The sequence below is a fragment of the Caretta caretta genome, chromosome 1 (assembly GCF_965140235.1).
Source record: "Caretta caretta isolate rCarCar2 chromosome 1, rCarCar1.hap1, whole genome shotgun sequence".
Lineage (NCBI taxonomy): Eukaryota > Metazoa > Chordata > Testudines > Cheloniidae > Caretta > Caretta caretta.
Genome location: NC_134206.1, coordinates 257,990,508 through 258,011,973, shown reverse-complemented (window position 1 = coordinate 258,011,973; position 21,466 = coordinate 257,990,508). Strand labels below are relative to the sequence as shown.

The 21,466-nt window shown below is 45.6% G+C and overlaps 1 protein-coding gene across 17 annotated transcripts in view; it reads left to right on the top strand.

Annotated features, from left to right (window-relative positions):
- RBFOX2 (RNA binding fox-1 homolog 2) overlaps window positions 1-14,783 on the top strand; it is a 251,988-nt gene extending 237,205 nt beyond the window's left edge. For 15 of the 17 annotated variants that reach the window (XM_075123556.1, XM_075123530.1, XM_048832917.2 and 12 more), the window contains 3 exons: window positions 4,420-4,508; window positions 5,865-5,937; window positions 8,572-14,783. In XM_075123556.1, the coding sequence (XP_074979657.1) occupies window positions 4,420-4,508; window positions 5,865-5,937; window positions 8,572-8,616 (207 nt within the window). In that variant the 3' untranslated portion in view covers window positions 8,617-14,783. Of the gene's footprint in view, window positions 1-1,836; window positions 1,935-4,419; window positions 4,509-5,864; window positions 5,938-8,571 lie in introns of those variants that run through there. The other 2 variants (XM_048832904.2, XM_048832926.2) reach the window with 2 other exon arrangements.
- Window positions 14,784-21,466: the final 6,683 nt, after the last annotated feature.

Here is a 21,466-nt window from a genome sequence, read left to right as displayed (position 1 = left end):
TTTTTTGTGCTGAAGAGTAGTGTAGGCAACTGAAAATACTTGCTATCTGCCTTTAGAATCTTCAGTGGACAGCTGAAATGTTGTTTCAGTTCAAACAGCAGCTTCATACTTACATCAGTTATCAAATAATTTTCAGATACTTGCAGCAGCAAACGAATACTGAAAAAAATCCACATTTTAATTTTGGCAAAGGAATCCAAAGGGAATGTTTTGACTTATCCTTCTGTTGCTGGGCCATGGCTGGTATCTGCTTATCTTGGTCCTCTGGCCCTCAGAAAAGCAGTTTGAGGTCAGGGGATTTCTGCCACAAACCTAGGAAAATCCAGTTAGATTGACAAATGAGGACAATGGAATCAGCCTGTAGGGCCCTCCATATAGCCACAGAAGAGGAGAGGTTCATTAAAGACAACTTCTCTCAGCATTTGAGACATACTGGGAGTAAAAGAACTCAAATGAAGCTAATCTGCATTTTGCCGAAGCAGTGCTTAGACTGTCCTATTCAGTCTTCACACATCTCCCTCAACCCAGCCAAAATAGTATGCACTCTAAAGACCCATACCTGCTGTAGAAGAGCCTTCTCCTTGCAATTGAATGCTCACTAAATACATACAGCCCTTCTCCTTGCCCCTCCTCTCTTCTTGTGGCAGAGCTTTGTTACTGCCTTGCTGGTAGGGAGGTGTCTGGCATCACATTCTCACAAGTCCAGACCCATTCATTTGTTTTGAGACACAGTTTGGATGGTTTTTTTAAAAAAGGCTAACTAGGTTGGTGGAGATTGCACAGCTGCCTTGGGTATTTAGGGACTATGCCATTGAAGGGTAGGCTCCATTAGGGTCCCTCTGCAGCACTGGAGAAGTATGGAGCAGCTATTCAGGAGGTGTCTTTTTCATAGGGTAACGTGAACATGCAAGGTTTCAGAGTAGCAGCCGTGTTAGTCTGTATTCGCAAAAAGAAAAGGAGTACTTGTGGCACCTTAGAGACTAAAAAATTTATTTGAGCATAAGCTTTTGTGAGCTACAGTGGATGCATCCAATGAAGTGAGCTGTAGCTCACGAAAGCTCATGCTCAAATAAATTTGTTAGTCTCTAAGGTGCCACAAGTACTCCTTTTCTTTTTATGAACATACAAGTTCAGTGAAAATATCCTGTAGTGACGCAATTTAAATAAGCTACAATACCTAATGAGAGTGGCATCAGAAATCATGGGGGGTACGTCCCTATGAGGGGGTTAATAGATTCGCTTTTTTCTTCAGGCAAAGTTGTGTGTGGGCAGGAATAGCAGGATGGAGACATTGTATGTGCTTTGGACAAGCTGTGTGGGATCTGAGATGCACTGACGGAGCTGTGTGTGGGTCCTGGGTTTGGAAAAGCAGGGACTGCTGCTGAAGAAGGAAACTCCCACAGAGCTTCCCCTTGTTTTTTACAAGTCCTAAAACTCACCAGAAATTATTAAGGAATGAAAAGGAGTGAGAAATGGGACCTTTTATTTTTCCCCTGTTTTGGTGTATTTGGACCTGCTTAGGTAATGCTAGATATATCCAGATGTCTGAATCCCCAGAAGTGGTCCATGCTCATTGCTCCTAGATCAGGAACATATCATAGTGAGGTTAGTCCTCGTTTTTTGTTTTATTTATTGTACACACACATAGAATATGTAAACAGCTCCAGATCACAGGTCTGATTATGTGTGTATATACATATAGCCTTTAATTTTTTTTTAATTAACAGTAGCTTCCGTTTTGCATCAGTGCATGGTTAAAACCAGTACACATGTCAGCTGTTTCTTAACTTCATTTCTCCAATGAAATATTTCTCCTGTTTTTTGTTTGTTGTGCAGTCGGAGAAGAAATGTTAACATCTCGCTCTAAATCTCAGTGGAGTCTCTGTTCCCTTCTCTGATATAACAGATGGGTTATTGCTTGTTATGATTATTAACATTGTGGCGTGGGCTAGGGCTAGGGTGGGAGACATTTTTATTTTGGGGCGGGGGGCGGGTATTGTTAAGGTTTGGGATGTTAACTCCAGGGGTGACTGACTGTTTCCGTAGTAGCAGGTCGTTGTGGCTGCACGCTCTAGTAATTGAGGCTGTGTACTTCACCGAGCTTGCGGTAGAGCCTAGGACAAACCGCTGTCCCAAGAGAATGCTGGGATGGATAGAACTAGCCAATATGAGTCTGAACGTGGTGATTTTGCTGGTTGTTTTAGCTCCAGTTGTCAGCATGCTTAGTTTTTAATTTGATTAATAGATGTTACGCCATTACCTTTCCCACACCTGATTCCAGTCCCTCTGTCCCTTTTCCCATTATATGACATGTAAGTTAAAAGAGAATAAATAAAAACCTTTTTTGGTTTCAAACTGCATCTTGCTGTTATGTTCACAATAACCTCCACTCATATTAAACATGGCTACCGATTTCCAATGTGGCTAGTAAATGTTCGGGAGAGTGAGAATCTGGGCACATTCTGATGCAGGCTGCCCTGCATGTGATACTAACATGTGGAACTGGGTAAATTTTACATCTGCCTGAACATCAGACATACCAAGAATTCAGGAATCTCATAAACTAGGAGAGTACAGTGGTGGTGTCAATTTGAAGTTTTGCTTGCATTTGTTGGCGAAGGTTAATATGGATGAACTGGGTCTCACTGTGCCTCGTGCACCCTCTCTCTTTTGTGTTTGGGGATTAGCAGTAAAGTATAAAAACCTAGCAAATTTAAGTGGAGGGACTAAAAACAGCCAGGTAAGAGTGGGAGAGTAAAAGCAGTGACATCACACCATTTTAAAAAGATGATGTAAGGTTTAATGGGTGACGATTTGCAATATGCTATATCTCATTAACAGGACGATCCTAACTTAACCCTAGACATTATATCTTCACCTCCTCCAGAGTAAGAAAGCATCTGCAAACTTGTCTTCCAGTCAGCTCCCCACCCTTCATTCCGAGTAGCTCCACTAAGGCAGTGGAAACTAAACAAAAGCCAATTGCCTCTTTTTAAAAAGAAAACTTTGAGACAAACTTCACAAGGAGAAGGATCATGTATTTTCCCTCAGATTGAATATGAGCTTGAGTTTTTGCTTTTGCCCTCCTCTTGCCAAAAGTTTGTCAGCTAATGATGGCAAAGTTGTCATTAACCCAATCCAGAGATGAAGGATGTAAGGCCAGCATTTGGTCCTATACAACTGCGTAAATGTTGAAAACTGTCTCTGAGGTTTTCTGGCTTTAGTAATAGCTCAAGCTGGAGTCACTGGCCATATTATTCCCATATGGTTAACAAAAGCCATGTTCAAAGTTATACAGTAAATGCAGATCGAATCCCCATTTCACCAAGTTCATTATCCTGGTTTCTGACACTAGAAGCCTCTTTGGACGGGTCTTTGTCTCCATTCTGATTGGGAATATACCTTTCCGTCCATAGCTTACCTTTAATTGCCCCATGAAAGATATAGAAAGCCGCTTGCCCGACTACTCAGGTCCCTCTCAGCCCCGAGAAGGGGGAAAAGGAAGGAACTGCTTGTGTCTGTGCTTTTCCGGAATTCCACCCAGAGACCCACAAATCTTTCTTTGGCTCAGAATTTAGGATGAATTTTGCCTATTCCTTGGGAGCTGTAACTAACTCTCTGAACAACCTCCCATGATCTGTAGCATCTCAGCGTCTTTTAAAAGGCTTCTGTGTATTCTCAGAGCAACTATAGCATGGACCACAGCAACAACACACGCTTCCCTGACATAATGCCCAGATGTCCCCCACATGCCTCAGTCTTACTTTAAGGGGCCAACCCAAAGTGGCAAAAGGCCTGTTCAGTCTCTGTAAACGTTTAATCCTTGCTGCCTCTGCTGAGAATGCCAGCTAGTGGCACCTGCTTCAGTTTCTGGGCGTTTCGCTAACTCATCATTCTTTTGTGTATCTGGACCAGGTGAATATCTAAACTTCTTGTTCCTCTCACAGCAAAGAAACAAAAGCAGGAGTTTCCCTGGGTGATTTTCTTTCTGAAGTGCATATTGGTGGAAAAGAGAACACCTTGTTATGTTCCTTTGCCCACAGCCCACACCTCCCTTCTTAGGCAGCTTCCCCCAACTCTGGCAGAGGGGTATATAGGGGTACAACAGCCAAATTTAGCTCTTTTCTGTCCTGGTTTTCCCCTCCTCAACACCAGCTGTAATTTCCCACACGAATGACCGTATGAGATTTCCTTCGGCCTATGCCTTTCACTAAACTGCCTACTGAGGCTTTGATTCAAGGCTCTCCCCAACCCTACTGAGGGGTAGAACATAGATGGGTTAGAGGGTGACTCTGTTGTGATGGATGTAACATGGGAGCTGATGCAGTTTGAAACCCTTCCTCTCCTTGTGGTGTGTGTGAGTTTTGCTTTCTGTTGGTGGACAGGTATCTGTAAAGTCAGTTCTCCTTTCTCCTGCAGGGTGGATATGCCGCCTACAGATATGCACAGCCTGCTACTGCAACAGCAGCCACGGCCGCTGCGGCCGCTGCAGCAGCTTACAGCGATGGGTATGTAAGGAGGCATGGGGCGAACTGGATATGCTCAGGGGTTCGTGGAGCACTGCTACTCCTTTTAAATACTCCTCTATCTCATTACTCTGGCTCATTCCCCCTCCCCCACCCCCAAAGACGCCCCCCCATCCACCCACACCCACACACACTTTAGAGGAAAATGTCCAGTTGGCCCATTCCAGGCTTGGGCTCTGTAGCTGTCAGATATATGGAATAGGGCACTAAACCTGGTTTCTCCCTTACCCCTTTGGTCCTCTGCCAAAAGAGACAACATGGTTTTATGGTTAGGGCCAGGTACTGGGAGTCACAAGACATGGTTTATATTCCAATTTCTTTGTTCTGTGACTGTGGGGTAAGTCACTGAATCACTCAGTGCCTCAGTTTCCCCATCTGTAAAATGGTAAAAATGACCGTGTAAAGTAGTTTGAGATCCTTTCATGAAAACTTCTATATAAGTGCAAGGAATTATTCGGATTATTATCAGAGTAATTGCCATAAGGTCTTTTACCTCTCTGTACAGTGAAAATTGCATATTAATTCAAATGCATGGTGGGACTTTTCAGTCTTACTAGAGCTGGGGGAAAATTTTCAACCAAAACTTTTTGGGGGGAGGGGAAGCAGGGGCAGGGGAGGTGTCAAAAATGCAAATTCAGTAACACCAAAACATTTCATGAATTTATGTTGGTTTTGCCAAATTGTTCTGGCCAACTCTCCTCCCCCGCATCCCTCCCAAAAATCTGAAAAAATCTAAATGTTTTGTTTTGACATTTCAAACTGAAATGTTTCAATTTTGGGTTCAAAACCACTTTTTATTTTGAAAATTTCCTTCAGTTTTGAAAATGCAAAAACTTTAAGAAAAACACTTAAAGTCAAAACAAAAGGTTTTGTTTGACCTGAAACTAATTTTTTAAATTTTTTTGGAATTGTCAGCGAACTGAAAAATCCCTAATTCATCCAGCTCTAAAGCTTGCACTCCTGTCTTCATATTCTGGACAATTCCCCTCTCCCTTCCATTTAGTTGCTATAATCATGGCAGCTGCCCTAATACCAGTAGTTGCCCTCCTCCAAAATAGCACCACTAGAGGTAGGAGGGGCACTAAATGTGATGCCAGCTGTTCTCACCACGCTCCTGCTAATTAAGAATATGGCTTTTGTGTGTCTCCTCCTTGCAGGCCTTTCTTTCATCCCATCTCATACAACGTATCCATAGATGCTCTCTGGAGTGGGGCTGCCTCAAGCAGGTGTGGGCGGGGGCACAACATTTCCCCCCCGACCCTTCCACTTCCTCTCGTCAAAGAGTAATATCTAAATCCCTCTGTGGAGTGACATTTTTTCTTTTCCCCCTTTCCTCAGGTATGGCAGGGTGTACACAGCAGACCCTTATCACGCTCTTGCCCCTGCCGCTAGCTACGGAGTTGGCGCTGTGGTAAGTATGATTTTCTTTCTATCCTCCTGCCATTTCTCTCATTCCTGCTATGGTGAATAGCTGCCCAGGGCACAGGAGCTGCTATGAGTCTCCATCGACCACCTTTTCTCTTCAGTCAAGAGGCCTCTCACTGCAAGGAAGCTCTCCAGCTAGTCTATGCCCTCTTGTCTGTATTGCCTGACAGATCTGTTACTGCAGTTGGAGATGAGCAGTGTCTTGTTGTTCTGGTGCTTAGGAGAGGGATGGGGAGAGCAATAGGGTGATATCTGATAGTGTGGCTTTATTATTATTATTTGTATGACCATAGCGCCTAAGAGCCCGAGTCATGGACCAGGATCCCATTGTACTTGGTGTTGTACAAACACAGAATTAAAAGATGGTCCCTGCCCTGAGGAGCTTACAGGCTAACTAGACAACACAGAAACAGGGTGGGGGAAGGGGTCTCTCACACAATCAGAGTGAACAATGTATTGGTGGCAAACAGCACATTAGTGCTGTGACTTTTTTCCTTATTTTGGTGGGTGCAGTTAGGATGGGATAATTAAAAGGAAGGGCGAGGGGGACATTGAAGGGAAGGGAAATGAGGGGAATAGGGAAGGGAGGGGAGAAGAGGAGAACAGCGGTGATGCTGAGGCAGAGAGACTGTGAGGGAGGAGGAAGGGTTGGAGCCAACAGCCAATCAGCACAGGGTGGAAAAAGTCCACTCAAACCTGTAGAAAGTTCTCCCAGGATACGTCTACAATGCAGTGAAAAACCCGCGGCACTGAGTCTCAGCCCAGGTCAGCTGACTTGGGCTGAAGGGCTATAAAATTGCAGTGTAGACATTCAGGCTTGGGCTGGAACCTGGACTCTGAGATCCTCCCCCCTTGCAGGGTCTCAGAGCCTGGGCTCCAGCCCAAACCTGAATGTCTACACTGCAGTTTTATAGCCCTGCAACCCAAATCCCATGAGCCCAAGTCAGCAGACCTGGGCCAGCCACGAATCTTTTATTGCAGTGTAGACGTAACCTATGGACCAAAGGTCTCTGATTTGGCTGTTTCTGCCCTTAACCAGCCCTGCTCTGTAGCTTTCTTCCAAGCCCACGTGGGGGGAAGGGCAGAAAGACACACCTAGGTCCTAGTGCCCCCAGAGTGTGTGGACAATCTCCCCTGCACAATTCTGAGGACAGGAGTACCCCCAGTTGGGCCCATTTTACCCCCTCGCCCTCGCTTTGGCTGCTTCTGCTTCTACTGGATGGAGTCTCTGGAAACTGTTGTGGCAAAGCTTGAAAGCACAAGGCATCCTTTCACCACCACTTCCCTTAACTTTAAAAACTGAGTTAAATGTCAAGAATACGAATTCTTGGTAGGGGAGGTAGAATAAGGTCTTGTCTCTCATGGGCCTCAAGAGAGCTGCCAATGGAGTTGTTGTTCCTGGTTCCCCTGGGCACTAGAATGAGGTTGCTGAGGAGCAACACAATGATTGGCAAAGTGCAACCTGTCAGCTATGGCAGAAAGAAAGTCAGTAAACAATTAGGCCCTCATTGCCTTCCGTGGGTTTCCACAGGTGTCACTGCTTGGGACTTAGTATACCATTGTTTTGTACAAGAAGGAAGAGATTCCAGTTCCATCGCTCAGCTCTGTAGGGCTCAGAGGAATAAAAAGTAGCAAAAGTTAATTTTGTTACTGAAGTCAGATCTGACTCTGATACATACACAGAGCAGGTTAGCTGAGGTAGAAGGAGCCATTTTTCTGCCCCTGCATTGCTCTGTAAAGCAAAGCAGAACTATATAGGAAAGATGGTAGGTGAATGGATCAAGGACTCGTTGCAGAGAACAGACCTAGATGGCTTGCTTGGCTCTCCTTTATCCTCAGTGCTTCTTGCATTTCTAAATCCCAAGTTCTATATGTTTAAGGGCTCAGAATGGGAGGAAACCCCCTACAGAAAGGAGCATGAGGGCCTTTGAGCATTGGAAGCATTGCAGACCAACACTGAGGTGCCTGGGGGTTTGGCATTCCTGGGATTGGAACAGCAAGGGGTGTTCCAGGTCAGGAGTGAGTAAGGAGACCACATAGAAAGTGTGAAAAATCAGGACAAGGGGTAGGGAGATGAGATAATAGGTGCTTATTTAAGAAAAAACCCCGAATATCAGGACTGTCCCTATAAAATCGAGACATCTGGTCACTCTAGGAGTGAGATGCTGGGGAAGAGCTGTGGTGGGGGACATGACCTGGTCTAACCTGTCTTTCCAGTCAGGAATGAGGTGAGTGGAGCAGCTTGCACAGAACTCACCCTCACCATCTCTGCTTCCAGTCAATACTGTATCTCTGCTCTTATGAAAATTGAAATGCAAGCGGGTTCATCCAAAAAGGAAACATAGAATTGTACTCTGAGATCCTTGGAGCTGTTTGGATTAGGAGATTTGCTCAACTCTACTTTCAATTAACTGGTTGTCTGTGAGGCTGTCCCACCTGAGCCTGGTGTCTGTTTTTTCTGACTTTCCCATCTCATCTGCCAGTGGGAGTCTCCAAAGATGGTAGATCAACACCCGGGCGCACTCACTCCAATCCCTTTCATGGAGGTTTTGTCATTGCTTTGAATGTTTCTCTCCCCAAGCTCCTAATCATCTTTTCTTTTATCCTTTAACTTCTGCAGGCGAGTTTATACCGAGGCGGCTACAGCCGATTCGCCCCCTACTGAAGTGACGTGAGCCCCTGCAAGTGGGACAGCCCCCCCAGTTCATGAGGCCTGGCTATTGCAATATTTACTAGTAGAGGAACTCTATAGCAAGATGAGGAGGAAAAACAAAAAAAGAAAAGAGAAAATACTTTTTTATACCTCACTATGTTCTTTGAATATGTATTTTTCCTTTAAATTTCTGCCTTTAATTCTTTTGTTCCAAAGATTGTGCTTTTTTGGTTTGTTTTTTTGTTTTTTAACTGTGGTAAAAAATAATGCATTTCCGTGTCTGTATGTTGGTGCATAGCTTATCCTACCAATCACGGAAGAGGCAATTAATGATAAGGAAAGATATTAGGAACCAATATCATGCAATTAATCGTGGACAAAGTTACTTACCTGGGTCTGGTGCTTGGCACCTGTGAGATAGGAGGATGTGAGGGAGAGCCTCTTCCTGCTGTGTTTCTGCCCTTTGGAGGGACACATTGATTGGCTGTGGCTGGAACCCACATGCTGGTGAGAAGTAGTTCTTTGTATTTGAAAAGACGGGAGATGCAGAGACTTCCAGCATTTTATCACCATCTGGCACGCACACACTTGGAACAGTTTCAGGGGTGTCAGGACTGTATAGTTGGCGAGAGAAGATTCCCCAAACTTGCCCAAAGACTTGGGCGATTAACTGCAGTAGGGGACAAGACTTTGAAATGAATTCTTGATATCTCTCCCCCCACACACACCTTGATTGTTGTCCACTACTGGACTGTAATTGTCTGTCCTTCCTCTGCTTTCTAAGGTCTTTCTCCTTTACTGCCCCTCTTTTTCCCTTCTTTCCTTGAGGATTGGTTGGTGTGATGCTGAAAACGTGGGCCAGTAAGGATAGAGCTTGAGGCAATCGTTGAGAGTGCTTGTGTCTTGGACATCAAGGAGTGGTTAGATTTACCGAGCATTTGCAGCTTTATGGGGAAGGAAGCTGGCTGAAGAACCCTGCATCGGTGCCACACTGAGCTGCTCTGAGGTTCAGCATTCAAGGTCCCTCTCCCTATTCACCATGAGCCACTTCGGCATTGCTGCAAATAAATCATTAAAGTAGTGTGAAGACAAAAAATGAGTCATGGAGCAGCTGCAGAGGGACAGGGGAGTGTGTGTGAGGGGAAGAGAGTGTGTTTTATTTCAGAACGCTGTTCCTGAAGTGATTTTGGATAGCTCAGATGTCTGGAGGTAGGCAGAAGCCGTTTGTACAAGCTCTGAAGTCATAGGAACCTCCCATCTGCTAGATCTATTTGAGGCCCTTAAATATTTAATCTAGAGCCCCAGTGGCCATTTGCCCAGCCTCTTAGTATCCTGCAAAGAGCACCTGGACTGCTCAGTCCACATTTACACTACAGACTATTTAGAAGGGCTCCATGGCTCCCAAGGCCATCTTCCTTCTGCTCTTTTAACTGGAGTGATTCTTCTATTTTAAAAAGCAGGCATTTTTTAGGTTGCTGCAAGGAGTAACACTGTGGCAGGGAGTCGTTGCTGTCAACATCTGAGCTTGGTTTTAGAACTCAGAGGAATAGTCTCCCCTCCAGTTGTTAGTTATTGCTATGCTCCCAGCAACTCTTGCAATCAAAGGCAGATTCTCTGAAGCTTTATCTAACCCTAGACACTAGAGAAACAGAGAGAGAAGCACAATTCCATTTGGCTCCCTTGTCTAGCTGAACTGGTACAGGGGTGACTTTTCACTCCCAGAAGGGCTGTGTGGGGTGTGGATTTGTAGCTAGAGCCTTTCAACTCCTGCCACCATACACTTGCTTCGCTGTCAACAGTTGATATCAGAATAGGAAAGCAGATGCGCTGAACTTTAAGCATTGTAAGTGGGCAGGGCTGTCTGGGAGGTGCACTGACCCACCATGCACAACACACATCTTTGCTCTTCCCCTCAGCACACGTCCTCCCTGTGCCTGGCAGGGAGGAGGTGCCTGAAATGGGAAGGATTGAGGAGACATTAGTTAAGCTAGAGACCCTAAGGCTATTGATTCTGTGGAGGAATAGCTAGAACAAGGGGACACCAAACTGCCAGCCTGTTGGCCACTTTTCTCGTTGTTGTTTTTTTTTCTCCCCCAAGCCAAAGTTTGGTTTGTTGCAGTTATGACAATTTTTGTTGTTTGTCTATAAATATTTTAGTTAGATTGAAAACGGGGTGGGGGAGTGGGGTGTTGGGCTTTCACAAAATCAAGGAAATGAGGGGACGGTGGGATTTTTGCCTTTTACTGGTTGAGTGGGAAATTTTTTTTTCCAGTAGAACGTCGAGTGTCCTATTGAAGGGAAGCCGGTTTCCATCATGTGGCAGATGGGAGTGGGAGACTCCTTTCTGGAGCTGAGACGCAGCAAAAGCCTCAAAGGGAGTTCATCATAGCCACACCTAGATGTCTCTTTCCTCACGCTCAGGAAGGAGGGATTGCTGATGCTGTAGGGCCGGAGAATGGGAGAGGGTGAGGGGCCACAGCTTGCTTAGCGCTGTAGTGGCAGGAGCTTCAGCTTCGGCCGCTTCCATGTGTCTCACTTCAGCTGGTTCTGACTGCAGCTTCTGAAGGGCCAAGCTCCACTTTCTCAAGAGCCCTCCTGCACCATGGCAGCGCAGCATGTGGTTGGTTGCCCCTTTGCTTCTCCATCTGTAGGGAAGGCTGAACATATTTCTGCTGTTAAGTAGGGTCTGTGCTTGACAGCTATAACCCCGCTTAGTGCTGAGAATCTGGGTTCTCGTCACATAAGTGCCTGGGTTCAGCAGGGGGTGGGTCACCTAATGCTTTACCACCTACTGTCACCAACTTCTGATCCACAAAGGCCAGTCCCCTAATGCATCAGTAGGGGCTGCCCTGATCTATTAATCACTGTTCTAGGCCCCTCAGTGTATTAGCACCTGGGTTTCCCTAATTCCTACTCCATGGTGACCGGGCTGGGGGGAAGCTAATCCCTTTGTCCTGCTGATTACAGGAGTTGGTTCTATAATTTTAGACATTTACCATCCATACAGTCCAGGTGATACTTTCCAAAACCAAGACCTCCCAGACAGCTTTTATCACAGCTGGATTTTTGCAGCATGGTTGCTCCTATGAATTCTGTGCCATGGCAAGCAAGAGCCTTTCATCCCTCCCTCCATCCCTCTTGGCAAACACAATGACTCTGATTCCACAGATGACATTTAACGAATTGGCTCATGATACGAAGGACCTATTTCCATTCAGATTAGCCAAGCCTTGGCTGGTTTGAGGTATCCATTTCTCCAAAGATTGAGGAAGGCTCATATCTTCCTATGCAGAATTAATTATATTCAGGCTTTTTATTACAGGGATGAGGGGAATGGGGGTACAAAAGTGGAGCAGGCTTTTGTCACTGAGAACATCTAGTACTTTTGTCGTGTAATGATCAGTGTTCAAGAGTTTCTGTCACACAGGACTTGGCTCAGGTCCTTAACCACTTAGGTCTGGTCTGCCCCCCAGTGTTTGTACCAGTATAACTAGTTTGGTTAGAGGGGTGATTTTTAATGATATTGTTATACTGGTACAATCCAAATGTGGGTGCTGTTATACTGGTATAAAGGTGCATTATACCAGTATAGCTTATTCCCCTTTCCACATGGGAATAAGCTATATCAGTATAAGGCACATATATATAATTGTGTCCGCGGTAGAGGGGTTGTGTGACTTTAACTACACTGGCGTAGGTAAAGCAATACAACTTTTGTGTGTAGACAAGCCCTTAGTGTTCCAGTTACCCATTTCTTATAACCAGGCATTCACAGGGCAGGCAGTCATGGAGGTCCTGTCTACAGTAGAGTTCAACCATGTTAGCCAAAGCCATGCTTTTAAATTATATTCTTGCTTAGACAGCCCACTGCTATGGGGACAGTAGTGTGGTCCAGTGGGATAGAGCACTAGGCTGGGAGTGGAAGACCTGGGTTCTAGACTGGTTCTACCGATGATCCTGCCATGTGACCTTGGGCAGGTCTGTTCATCTCCCTGTGCATCAGTTTTCCCCATCCACAAAGCAGGGATTGTGATACTTTATCCTCCTTTTGTGAAGCCCTTTGACACCTATGGATGAAAAGTTCTATATGAGATCTAAGTAATGTCTCAAATCCCAGTATAGGTAGGGCCTCACTGATATAAAATGGTTTATAAAACGATTTCATAGCCTAGCAGCTTTCTGGTGAGAATCATTCTTAAATGAGGTCCTGGCTGTTGTGGTTTTTTGAGCTCTGCTATGTGGGCACCTGGGGGCTTTGCAAATCTTCATATATCCCCCTTCTACCCCAATCCCCAAGGAAAAGACAAGTAGTGAATAGGTGTGGGGAGCACTTAGGAATTCAAGAAGGGAAAGAAATATTGGCTCTGGGGAACTCTTCTTTTGCTGAGTCCAGCTCCAAAGGGAAACCACACAAGCAGCTTGGAGAATAACTTGCTGCTTGCGCCCCTCTAGTATGGTCACGTCTAAGGAGTCCATGCCTTGGCGGAGGGGGAAGTGGTTTTTAAAGAGTGTGTTACTTGTTTGCACTGTTTTAAAATAGGAGAAAAAAACAAACTAGTGAACAAGGTGAACATCCAATGTAAACTTCGGTGTGTTTTTATTTTGTCATGCTCTTGAAAATGTCAAACATTTTGTAGTATACACGAGTGAGACTTGATTCTTTGTTGCATAAAACACTATTTTTTGGTGATGTTACTGTCTGAAAAGCTCCTCCCTCCTTGCCCCCACCCCACTGATCTCCTCCCCACCCCAACTTATTTTATTCTATAATGAAATCACCAGTCGACAAGGCATGCAGGAATGTAATAGCCAGAGTGTGAAATGGGGTCCTTTCCAAGTAGGCTTTGGGTGTCCTCCAGGGTGGAGTCCTTCCTGTAGCTTGCAGTATGCAATATAACGCCCCTCCCAGAACACACACCGGTTACAAAGCAAATTGAACTAAGACGTCCAATGCCAGAATCGGTTGCCACCACGAACAGTGGAGGGGGACATTCCAGAAGTGGTGTAACCACTTGCAGTTGTTGTCCTACCCATGTTTCTGGCAGCAACCAGTGAAAGCTTACACAGGAAGATGACAAATACGGTCAGTGCCAGTGCAGCCAGTCGGCAAAGATTGGTAGCAGAGTAAGAATACATCAGCCAAAACCTTGCCTTTAGGGAAACTGCTGATGTATAAAGCCGTCCACCTGAGTATTCATTTGGCTGGCAATCTGCAAAGTGCCAGTGATCTAAGGATTGATTCTAAAGCTGGTCAATAAGTCTCTCTTTTGCCAGATATTTTTTGGGGGTGAGTGGGTGGGAGGGGTCTGTTTGTTGCTTCCCTGAGGAGTGATCTCGTAAAGGGAATCTGGCCTCCCACATAAATAATCTCAACTTCAGTCACTTTCTTCTGTTTTTCTCTTGACAGTATTTTTTGTGTGCGCGCGTGTTGTAGTTTTGGCAGCTCAGTTTGGCTGCATTCTCAAGTGACGAAGTAATCCTCTTTTACCCCAGGGGATAGGATTTGTTTTTCTTTTTATGTTATCAATTCTGCTTGTAAATAGCTGGAGCAAAAAAAAACCTGGGGCCGATAGCAAACGAGAACCAGGGCTGTAGAGCGATATGGAGCTGGTGGAGAGTTTACTGACCTCACGGGCTGATCTGCCTGAGACTTGGAGCTTTTCAATGCAAGGCTAAAATTCCACGGAACCTCCAGTGGCAATGACTGACTTTGCCCCTTCATGCAGTCTCCCCACCACCTTCCCATTGCCAGGTACCCTTGGGGCATAGGAGGCATCAAAATTAGATGCTTTCCTTTCCCCTGGATCATTTCCTAGGACGCCCAAGCTGCTTGTTCAGGGTCCCATTTCTCTGCTGACTCTGGAGAAGCAGTACCTGCATCCCAGGGCTTTGTGACCGTCTCTAACTTCCTTCCCCCTCTCATTAAGTATCATATTGTATAGTAGCTTTCAGACCATACAGTATTCATTGGGTTACTCCTATTATTATCAAGTAGCTGGAATTGTGAAGGTCGGAGTAGTTAGATCTTTAGCTTTTATTCCTTTTTTTGTATTACTATCCATGTGTATAAATTATTGATCATGTTGCTGGCTTTTATAAACTCTAAGCAAGGGAGGAGCCCTTCCTCACCCTTTGCAAATGGTAATGAAGCACTGTTTTTAAATAAAAGAGAAACACCAGTTGGATGTGTCCTGAGTGTTTGTTTACGGGTTCTCTGTTGTGAGCATTGTTGGTTTTCGTGCCCATTCCCCTTTGCAGAAGAATTTCACTGTTCTCACTTTGGAGGGCAGAGAGGCTTTTTTAAAAAATGATCAATGTAAAGCTCAGGAAAGTCAAGCCAAGAATACTGCCAGGATGCAGGAGAGGCGCTCTCACAGCTCTGCTGATGCACCTCAGTCGTGACCTACCATGTTCATTAATTGGGCCCCCAAAGCTGTCTGTATCTCCCAGTCCTGTTCTACCGCACTCCCTGCTATCCATATCCTGCGTTTTCGTAAAAGCAGAAAAACCCACTCACTGTGGACATGATTTGAGACTTTATTTCACCTATAAGCAATCCACAGCTGAACCCAGTTTTAGGGGGTGAAAGGCTAATATTTCAGCCCAGAGTGTCTTTAGGGCCATTCGCCTTAAACCTGTGTACCCAGCCACCCTGCCATTTGTGTTCACATGGCCTCAGCACATGACTCAGAGTCAGCAGTTCTAGGTTCTAATCTTGGCTCTGCATAGATTTCCTGTGGGAGACTGGACAAGTAATTTTAAACTCTCTGATCCTCTTTGCCCGTAAAATGAGGATACTATTATTGCACACAAGTGTTGAGGTTTGAATTCATTCATATTTTATAAAGTGCTTTGAAATACTGAAATGAAAGACATAATGCAAGTGTATTATTATTAGCCCTTGAAATAGATGTGTTTTCCAGGCTAATGATCCTAAGAATGAGGGAGAAATAATAAATCATAGTGCTGGCAGAATTACGCGTAATTGTAAAAGCTGACAAGGGGAGCAGAAGAATACAAGGAGAAATCTGTGGCCAGCAGCATTAAGGAAAAGAAGGAGAATTCTGGAGTACATCAGGAACAAAAGGAACGCTACCAAAGGTATTAGTCCATTTCTAAATGGAAATAGTAGAATTGTCAATAATAATGAAGAAAGTCAGAAATGTCCAATAAGTATTTGTTCTATGTTTGAGCAAAAGCAAGATGACGTATTCATATCCAATATTTTCCATTCCACCAGTAACTGAGAATGTTAAACAGCAGCTACTAAAGTTAGACTTCTTTAAATCAGGAGATCCAGATAACTTGTTTCCAAATAGCTGGGCAAAGAGCATTCTGGCCCATTAATGTTGATTTTTAGTAGGTCTTGGAACACAGGAATTTCCAGAGGACTGGAAATTAAGCCAGTGATGTGCCAGTATTTAAAAAGGGATGACCCAAGTAAGTGTCAGCTTAATTTTGATTCCAGGTAAGATAATGGAACAGCTGATACCAGACTTGATTAATGAAGAAATAAGAGGGTAAAACAATTCATACCAGTCAACATGGGTTTATGTCAGAGGTGGACAAACTACGGCCCGCAGGCCCCTCCTGCTCGGCTCATGAGCTCCCGGCTGGGGAGGCTAGCCCCTGGCCCCTCCCCTGCTGTCCCCCCGCAACCTTAGCTCGCTGCGCCGTCAGCGTGGGAGGGGGCTGCAGTGCAGGGGCAGGGGAGAGCAGGAAGGGGGGCTCACCTGCAGCCACAGGGGAACAGGCAGGCGGGTGGCGAGAGCACAGCGAACGCAGACAGAGGACTCAGGAGGAGCACCGCGCAGCCTGCTGGAGAGAGGCAGCACTTTGAAGGGGAAACCACGGCTCCTCCTGAGTCCTCCACCCATGTTCGCTGGGCCGCATTCTGAAAGAAGCTTTAGAGGGGGGCCTATTGGGGCGGGGTTGTGGATAAGGGTCGGGGCAGTCAGGGAGCAGGGAGGGTTGGATAGGGAGTGGGGTCCCGGGCGGGGGAGTGCGGTTAGGGGTAGGGGGTCCCAGGATGGAGTGGTCAGGGGACAAGGAGTGGGGGGGGTTGCATGGGTCAGGAGTTCTGAGGGGGGGGCAGTCAGGAGGCGGAAAGTGGGATGGGGCAGATAGGGTTAGGGGAGGCACAGCCTTCCCTACTTGGCCCTCCATACAGTTTTGGAACCCCAATGTGGCCCTCAGGCCAAAAAGTTTGCCCACCCCTAGTTTATGTTGATACCATTTTTCATTATATTGCAAATTTGGTTGATGAAGGCAGTAGTGTTGGTGTAATACGCTTGGACTTCTGTATGGCATTTGACTAGGTACCCAACTACATTTTGATTAAGAAACTAGAACAATACAATATCAACATGATACATAATAGATTAAAAACTGGCTAACTGATAGGTCTCAAACAGAAAATCATTACTGAGAAGGTGTGTGTCTATTGATGTCTGCAGGGCTGGTTCTTGGCCCTATGCTATTCAACAATTTCATCCTGGAAAAAACACACAGAAACAACACTGATAAAGTTTGCAGATGCACCAAAGATTGAGAGTCAAATAATGAAGAGAACAGGTCACTGATACAGAGTATTCTGGATTGCTTAGTAAGCTGGGTGCAAGTGAACAATGTAGGTTTCAGATATGGCCAAGTGTAAGGTCATCAAGGAATAAAGAATGTAGGCCATACACGATGGAGGACTCTATATTGGAAAGCAGTGACTTTGGAAAAGACCTAGGGGTGATCAAATACTCTGGCTACAAGGGCTAACGCTATCCTTGGCTATGTAAACAGGAATCTCGAGTGGGAGTAGGGAAGTTATATCACCTCTGTATTTGGCGCTGGTGTGACCGTTACTGGAATACTGTGTCTAGATCTGGTGCCCACACTTCACTTGAAAAATTAGAAAAGGTTCAGTGAAGAAAAATAAATAAAAAACAAATAAAAGGATTAGAAAACACGCCTTATAGAGATAGACTCAAGGAGCTAAATCTGTCTAGGGTATCCAAGAGAAGGTTAAGGGCTGAGTTGATCACAGTCTATAAGTACCTATATGGGAAACAAATCTGATAAAAAAGAGGGCTCGTCAGTCTAGCAGATAAAGGTATAACAAGCTCCAATGGATGGAAGCTGAAGCTAGACAAATTCAATATTGAAATAAGGCACACTGTTAAAAAAAAATGTGGGAAATTAATCTGTGGAACAACTTACCCTTGAGTTGTGGTGGATTCTCCATCACTGAAATTTTTTAAATTAAGATTGGTGCTTTTCTAAAAGATCTGCTCTAGTTCAACCCCAGCTATTGGACTTGATGAAGGAATTAGTTTAGGGAAGTCCTATGGCCTGTGTTAGGTAGGAGGTCAGACTGGATGATTACCATGATCCCTTTTGGCCTTTCAGATCTATGACTCTACTGCACTGTGATGCCAACTCTTTAATAATCGGTGATGGGCTTGCTTTCACAGCACTTTGGTGCTGCCAGTCTGTCCTCTAGTGGCTGGCTGAGGAAAATTGCAGTTATTCCAGATAACAGTGATGGCTCTGAAACATTCTGGGACCCAGTGGGGAGCACCCTTTTCTTTTTTTCTTTTCACAAACAGTGTTTCCGTTTGGGGAGCCCCTTTTTGAGATTCAAAAAGCACTGACTTTGGAGCACTGGCCGAGGGGTTACTACTTTGCCCTCTTGGGTTTATTTCCCATGGCAAGTCTCTCTCCGGACTGGTGCAGAGAGACTGGGTGCATTCTGCACTGTGGGGCCACATGTTCCAGGTTCACTCTCCAGTCCTATTGTCTCAACCTCTGGCCTCACGCTGGCTATCAACAACATTGGGTTGTATTGTTTGCATCTCATTAGCCGCGAGGGGCCCCCGTTAAAACGTGGGCTCCATTGTGCTAGGTTCCATCCAGACAGAAATGGATTCTACCCCAAAGAGCTCACAACCCGCACGAGAGAGCGGAAGTGCACTCGCAAAGACATACTGGGAATTCATGTCTAGATGAGCAGGTTGGAGGATCACACCATCCGACAGCTGGCGTTTGGAAAGGCCTGTTCAAGAGTGAGTCTGCAAAGGCCTGGGATAGACCTGAGGAGAGCTTGGTTCCTAACCATGCGCACTCTGCTTCTGTTACTCTTTGGTGAAAGTGGAGGCAGAAGCATTTTCTTGACACCCAAAGCGCAGTGGCCAATATCCCAAGATGGCTGCCAGAAGGCAGGAATTGACCTTTTGTGTTGAGAAATCATGTGACAGTCGGCTCCTGCTTTGCTGTGAGCTGATCACCCTTGGAATGGTCTCGAGATTTTGGGCACACCTGGGAGAGAGAGGATGTGCAGTGCCTGCACGGAGAGCAGCTGTCCCAGTCTGTGGGTACTTCGTCTTTTTAAGGACATGCTGAGTGCTGCACTCTAACTTTAGCACAACGGTACGGATTGACTCGGCTTGTTTTATTAATGGAAGGATATAAATACATCTGTTTTGCATCTGCCTTGTTCCTCCATGTGCAAATGGCAGGCTTTGTCCCGACTCCCTTTGGTGATTAAACTCGCCATCTTTTCAATCACAAATCACATTTCCATGTGTCAGTAGGAAATGTAAAGCTACAAAGTCACTTTGCTTTGTATGGAAAGTGCGGCCCTTCAGCCTAACTCAGCTGAGAAGCCACTGATTTTGTGGAGCTCTTTAAAAATATCTTCACTTAATCTTTGTTTCTATCAAATGATCTTTTCCATGATTGGCAGGTCTAGCACTGCCGATGCACTATACCCCTTACCCGCTCCACACTATTCCACCCCGTCCCCTCTGCCTCGGCTCTAAAAACCCTAGATCTCTGAGTTAAAAGCAGCAGTGCTCTTTAAAATTTTTACTACTACTTGGTTCTCCTCTGTCCACATGGAAGGAATTCAGACTCCATAAATATCTCACGAAATTGATCAAGTACATTTCACATGTGCAATTGACAGTTGTCTCAGAGGCCCCGGTTCTACAGAGCACAAAGTCAGTCACATACTCAACAGCTGCAGGGGTCGCAGCATTCTCATCATTTGAGGGGAGACGGCACCCTCCCATGACTCAGGAACAACATTGACCAGCTGTGGAATTATGCTCAAATACATTGGTTAGTCTCTAAGGTGCCACAAGTCCTCCTTTTCTTTTTGCGAATACAGACTAACACGGCTGCTACTCTGAATCCTTGAACTCTGTGACTGTTCAGATACAGGGCTTTTTGGGGGAGGGTAATGTGGCAGAGCTCCGACTTTGTACCCGTGGGTCCCACGCTTCTAGGCAGTTTATGCTAGCCTCAGAGGCTCACTGTGACCCTCCACATAGCCCTTCTCTCTCTAGGGCCAGGGTTACAGTCTACTGAGCCCTTTTCATCATAAGCCAGCAAGGAGGTTGATGAGAGATCTCCCACAGTCTCTGTTGTCCCTATGGGTTCATACCCGAACAGTTTAGCCTCCTGTCCTGATGGGACCTGTCTTCCCCTCCCAGGAGGTATTTCTGTAGTGGCAGGTTGTGGGGAACCTGGGCCCGTCCTCTACCCCGGGTTCCGGCCCAGGGACCCTAATGGTAGCAGCTGTTGGCAGCTGACCTTTCACTGCCAGAGTTGCTACATTTCCCTGGGCCAGTTCCCCACAGCTCTCCTGCTTCTCTTCTTCACCCTTACCTTAGGGCTCCCTTACCGATGGCTTGAGGGTGTCTTCATTAACCAGCCCTTCAGCCATGCTTCCTTTCCTCTGGCTCTCCTCGGCCTGACTGGAGTGAGCCCTTTTATAGTATCAGAGGGGCCTTAATTAGAGTCAGGTGTTCACATTACCTTAATGGCCTCACCTGATTCTTTGCAGGTTAATTGGAGTCAGGTGTTCTCATTAGCCTGGAGCCCCTGCTCTGGTCACTCAGGGAACAGAAAACTGTTAATCCAGTGGCCAGTATATCTGCCTTCTACTACTTTGTTCTACCCAACTGGCCTGGGTCTATCACAGTAGAAAGAAAAGGGGCGGGGAGGGGGGGAAGGGGCAACCCACCCAAAGCTTACAAAAAATGTTGGTAAATATGACACGAGACTCCACATTTATGGATTTTACATATTTGTGTCTCAATGACTCAATTCAATTAACTCATTTTATATTTAGGAAGGAAGCAGGGGGAGGGGTTCTAGCTGCCAACCTTGCAAACTCATCGTGGGCTCTGGCCGTCCAGCAGAGTTCTTTGTGGCTGTGATAAAGGCAATTAATATTCTAGTTTATTATAATTTAGTTAAGAATACTGTCAATGATGTGTGAACCAGAGTCAAATCCAGCTTGCTGTCCCATAGTGTGTTGGCTCTGCAGGAGGAGCAGCAATAGAAAGATGTGAAAGCTTGATGGAGAGAGAAAAAGGTCTCTGAAGACACAGAGAGGGTCAAATCCATCACTGATGTAATTCCAATAACTACTGCTGACTCTAGTGATGAAGGCTATGTCTGTGCTACAGATTACGTCACTCAGGGGTGTGAATAATCCACACCTTGAGTGACATAAGTTATACCGACCTAAGCGCTTGTGTAGACAGTGTTATGTCAGCGGGAGAGCTTCTCCCGTCAGCTTAGAGCGTCTTCACCAGAAGAGCTGCACCGGTGCAGGGCCCTCCCCATCAAGTAGTTGTTGCTGGCTATTACTGGACAGCTATGGGCAATATGAAATTATCCATTGCAGCTGCCTATTGTCAATACCCTCAAGTCCCAAAATGGACACAAACTAATGCTCTAAGCAATTGATACGTTTTCGCACTCAGTGGAAATGCTGCTGTAACACTGAGTGCTCCAAGACACAACGCTAAATGCCCTGAAAGCACAATAGTGCCTTGGGAGCCAAATGCAAGGTTTTCCC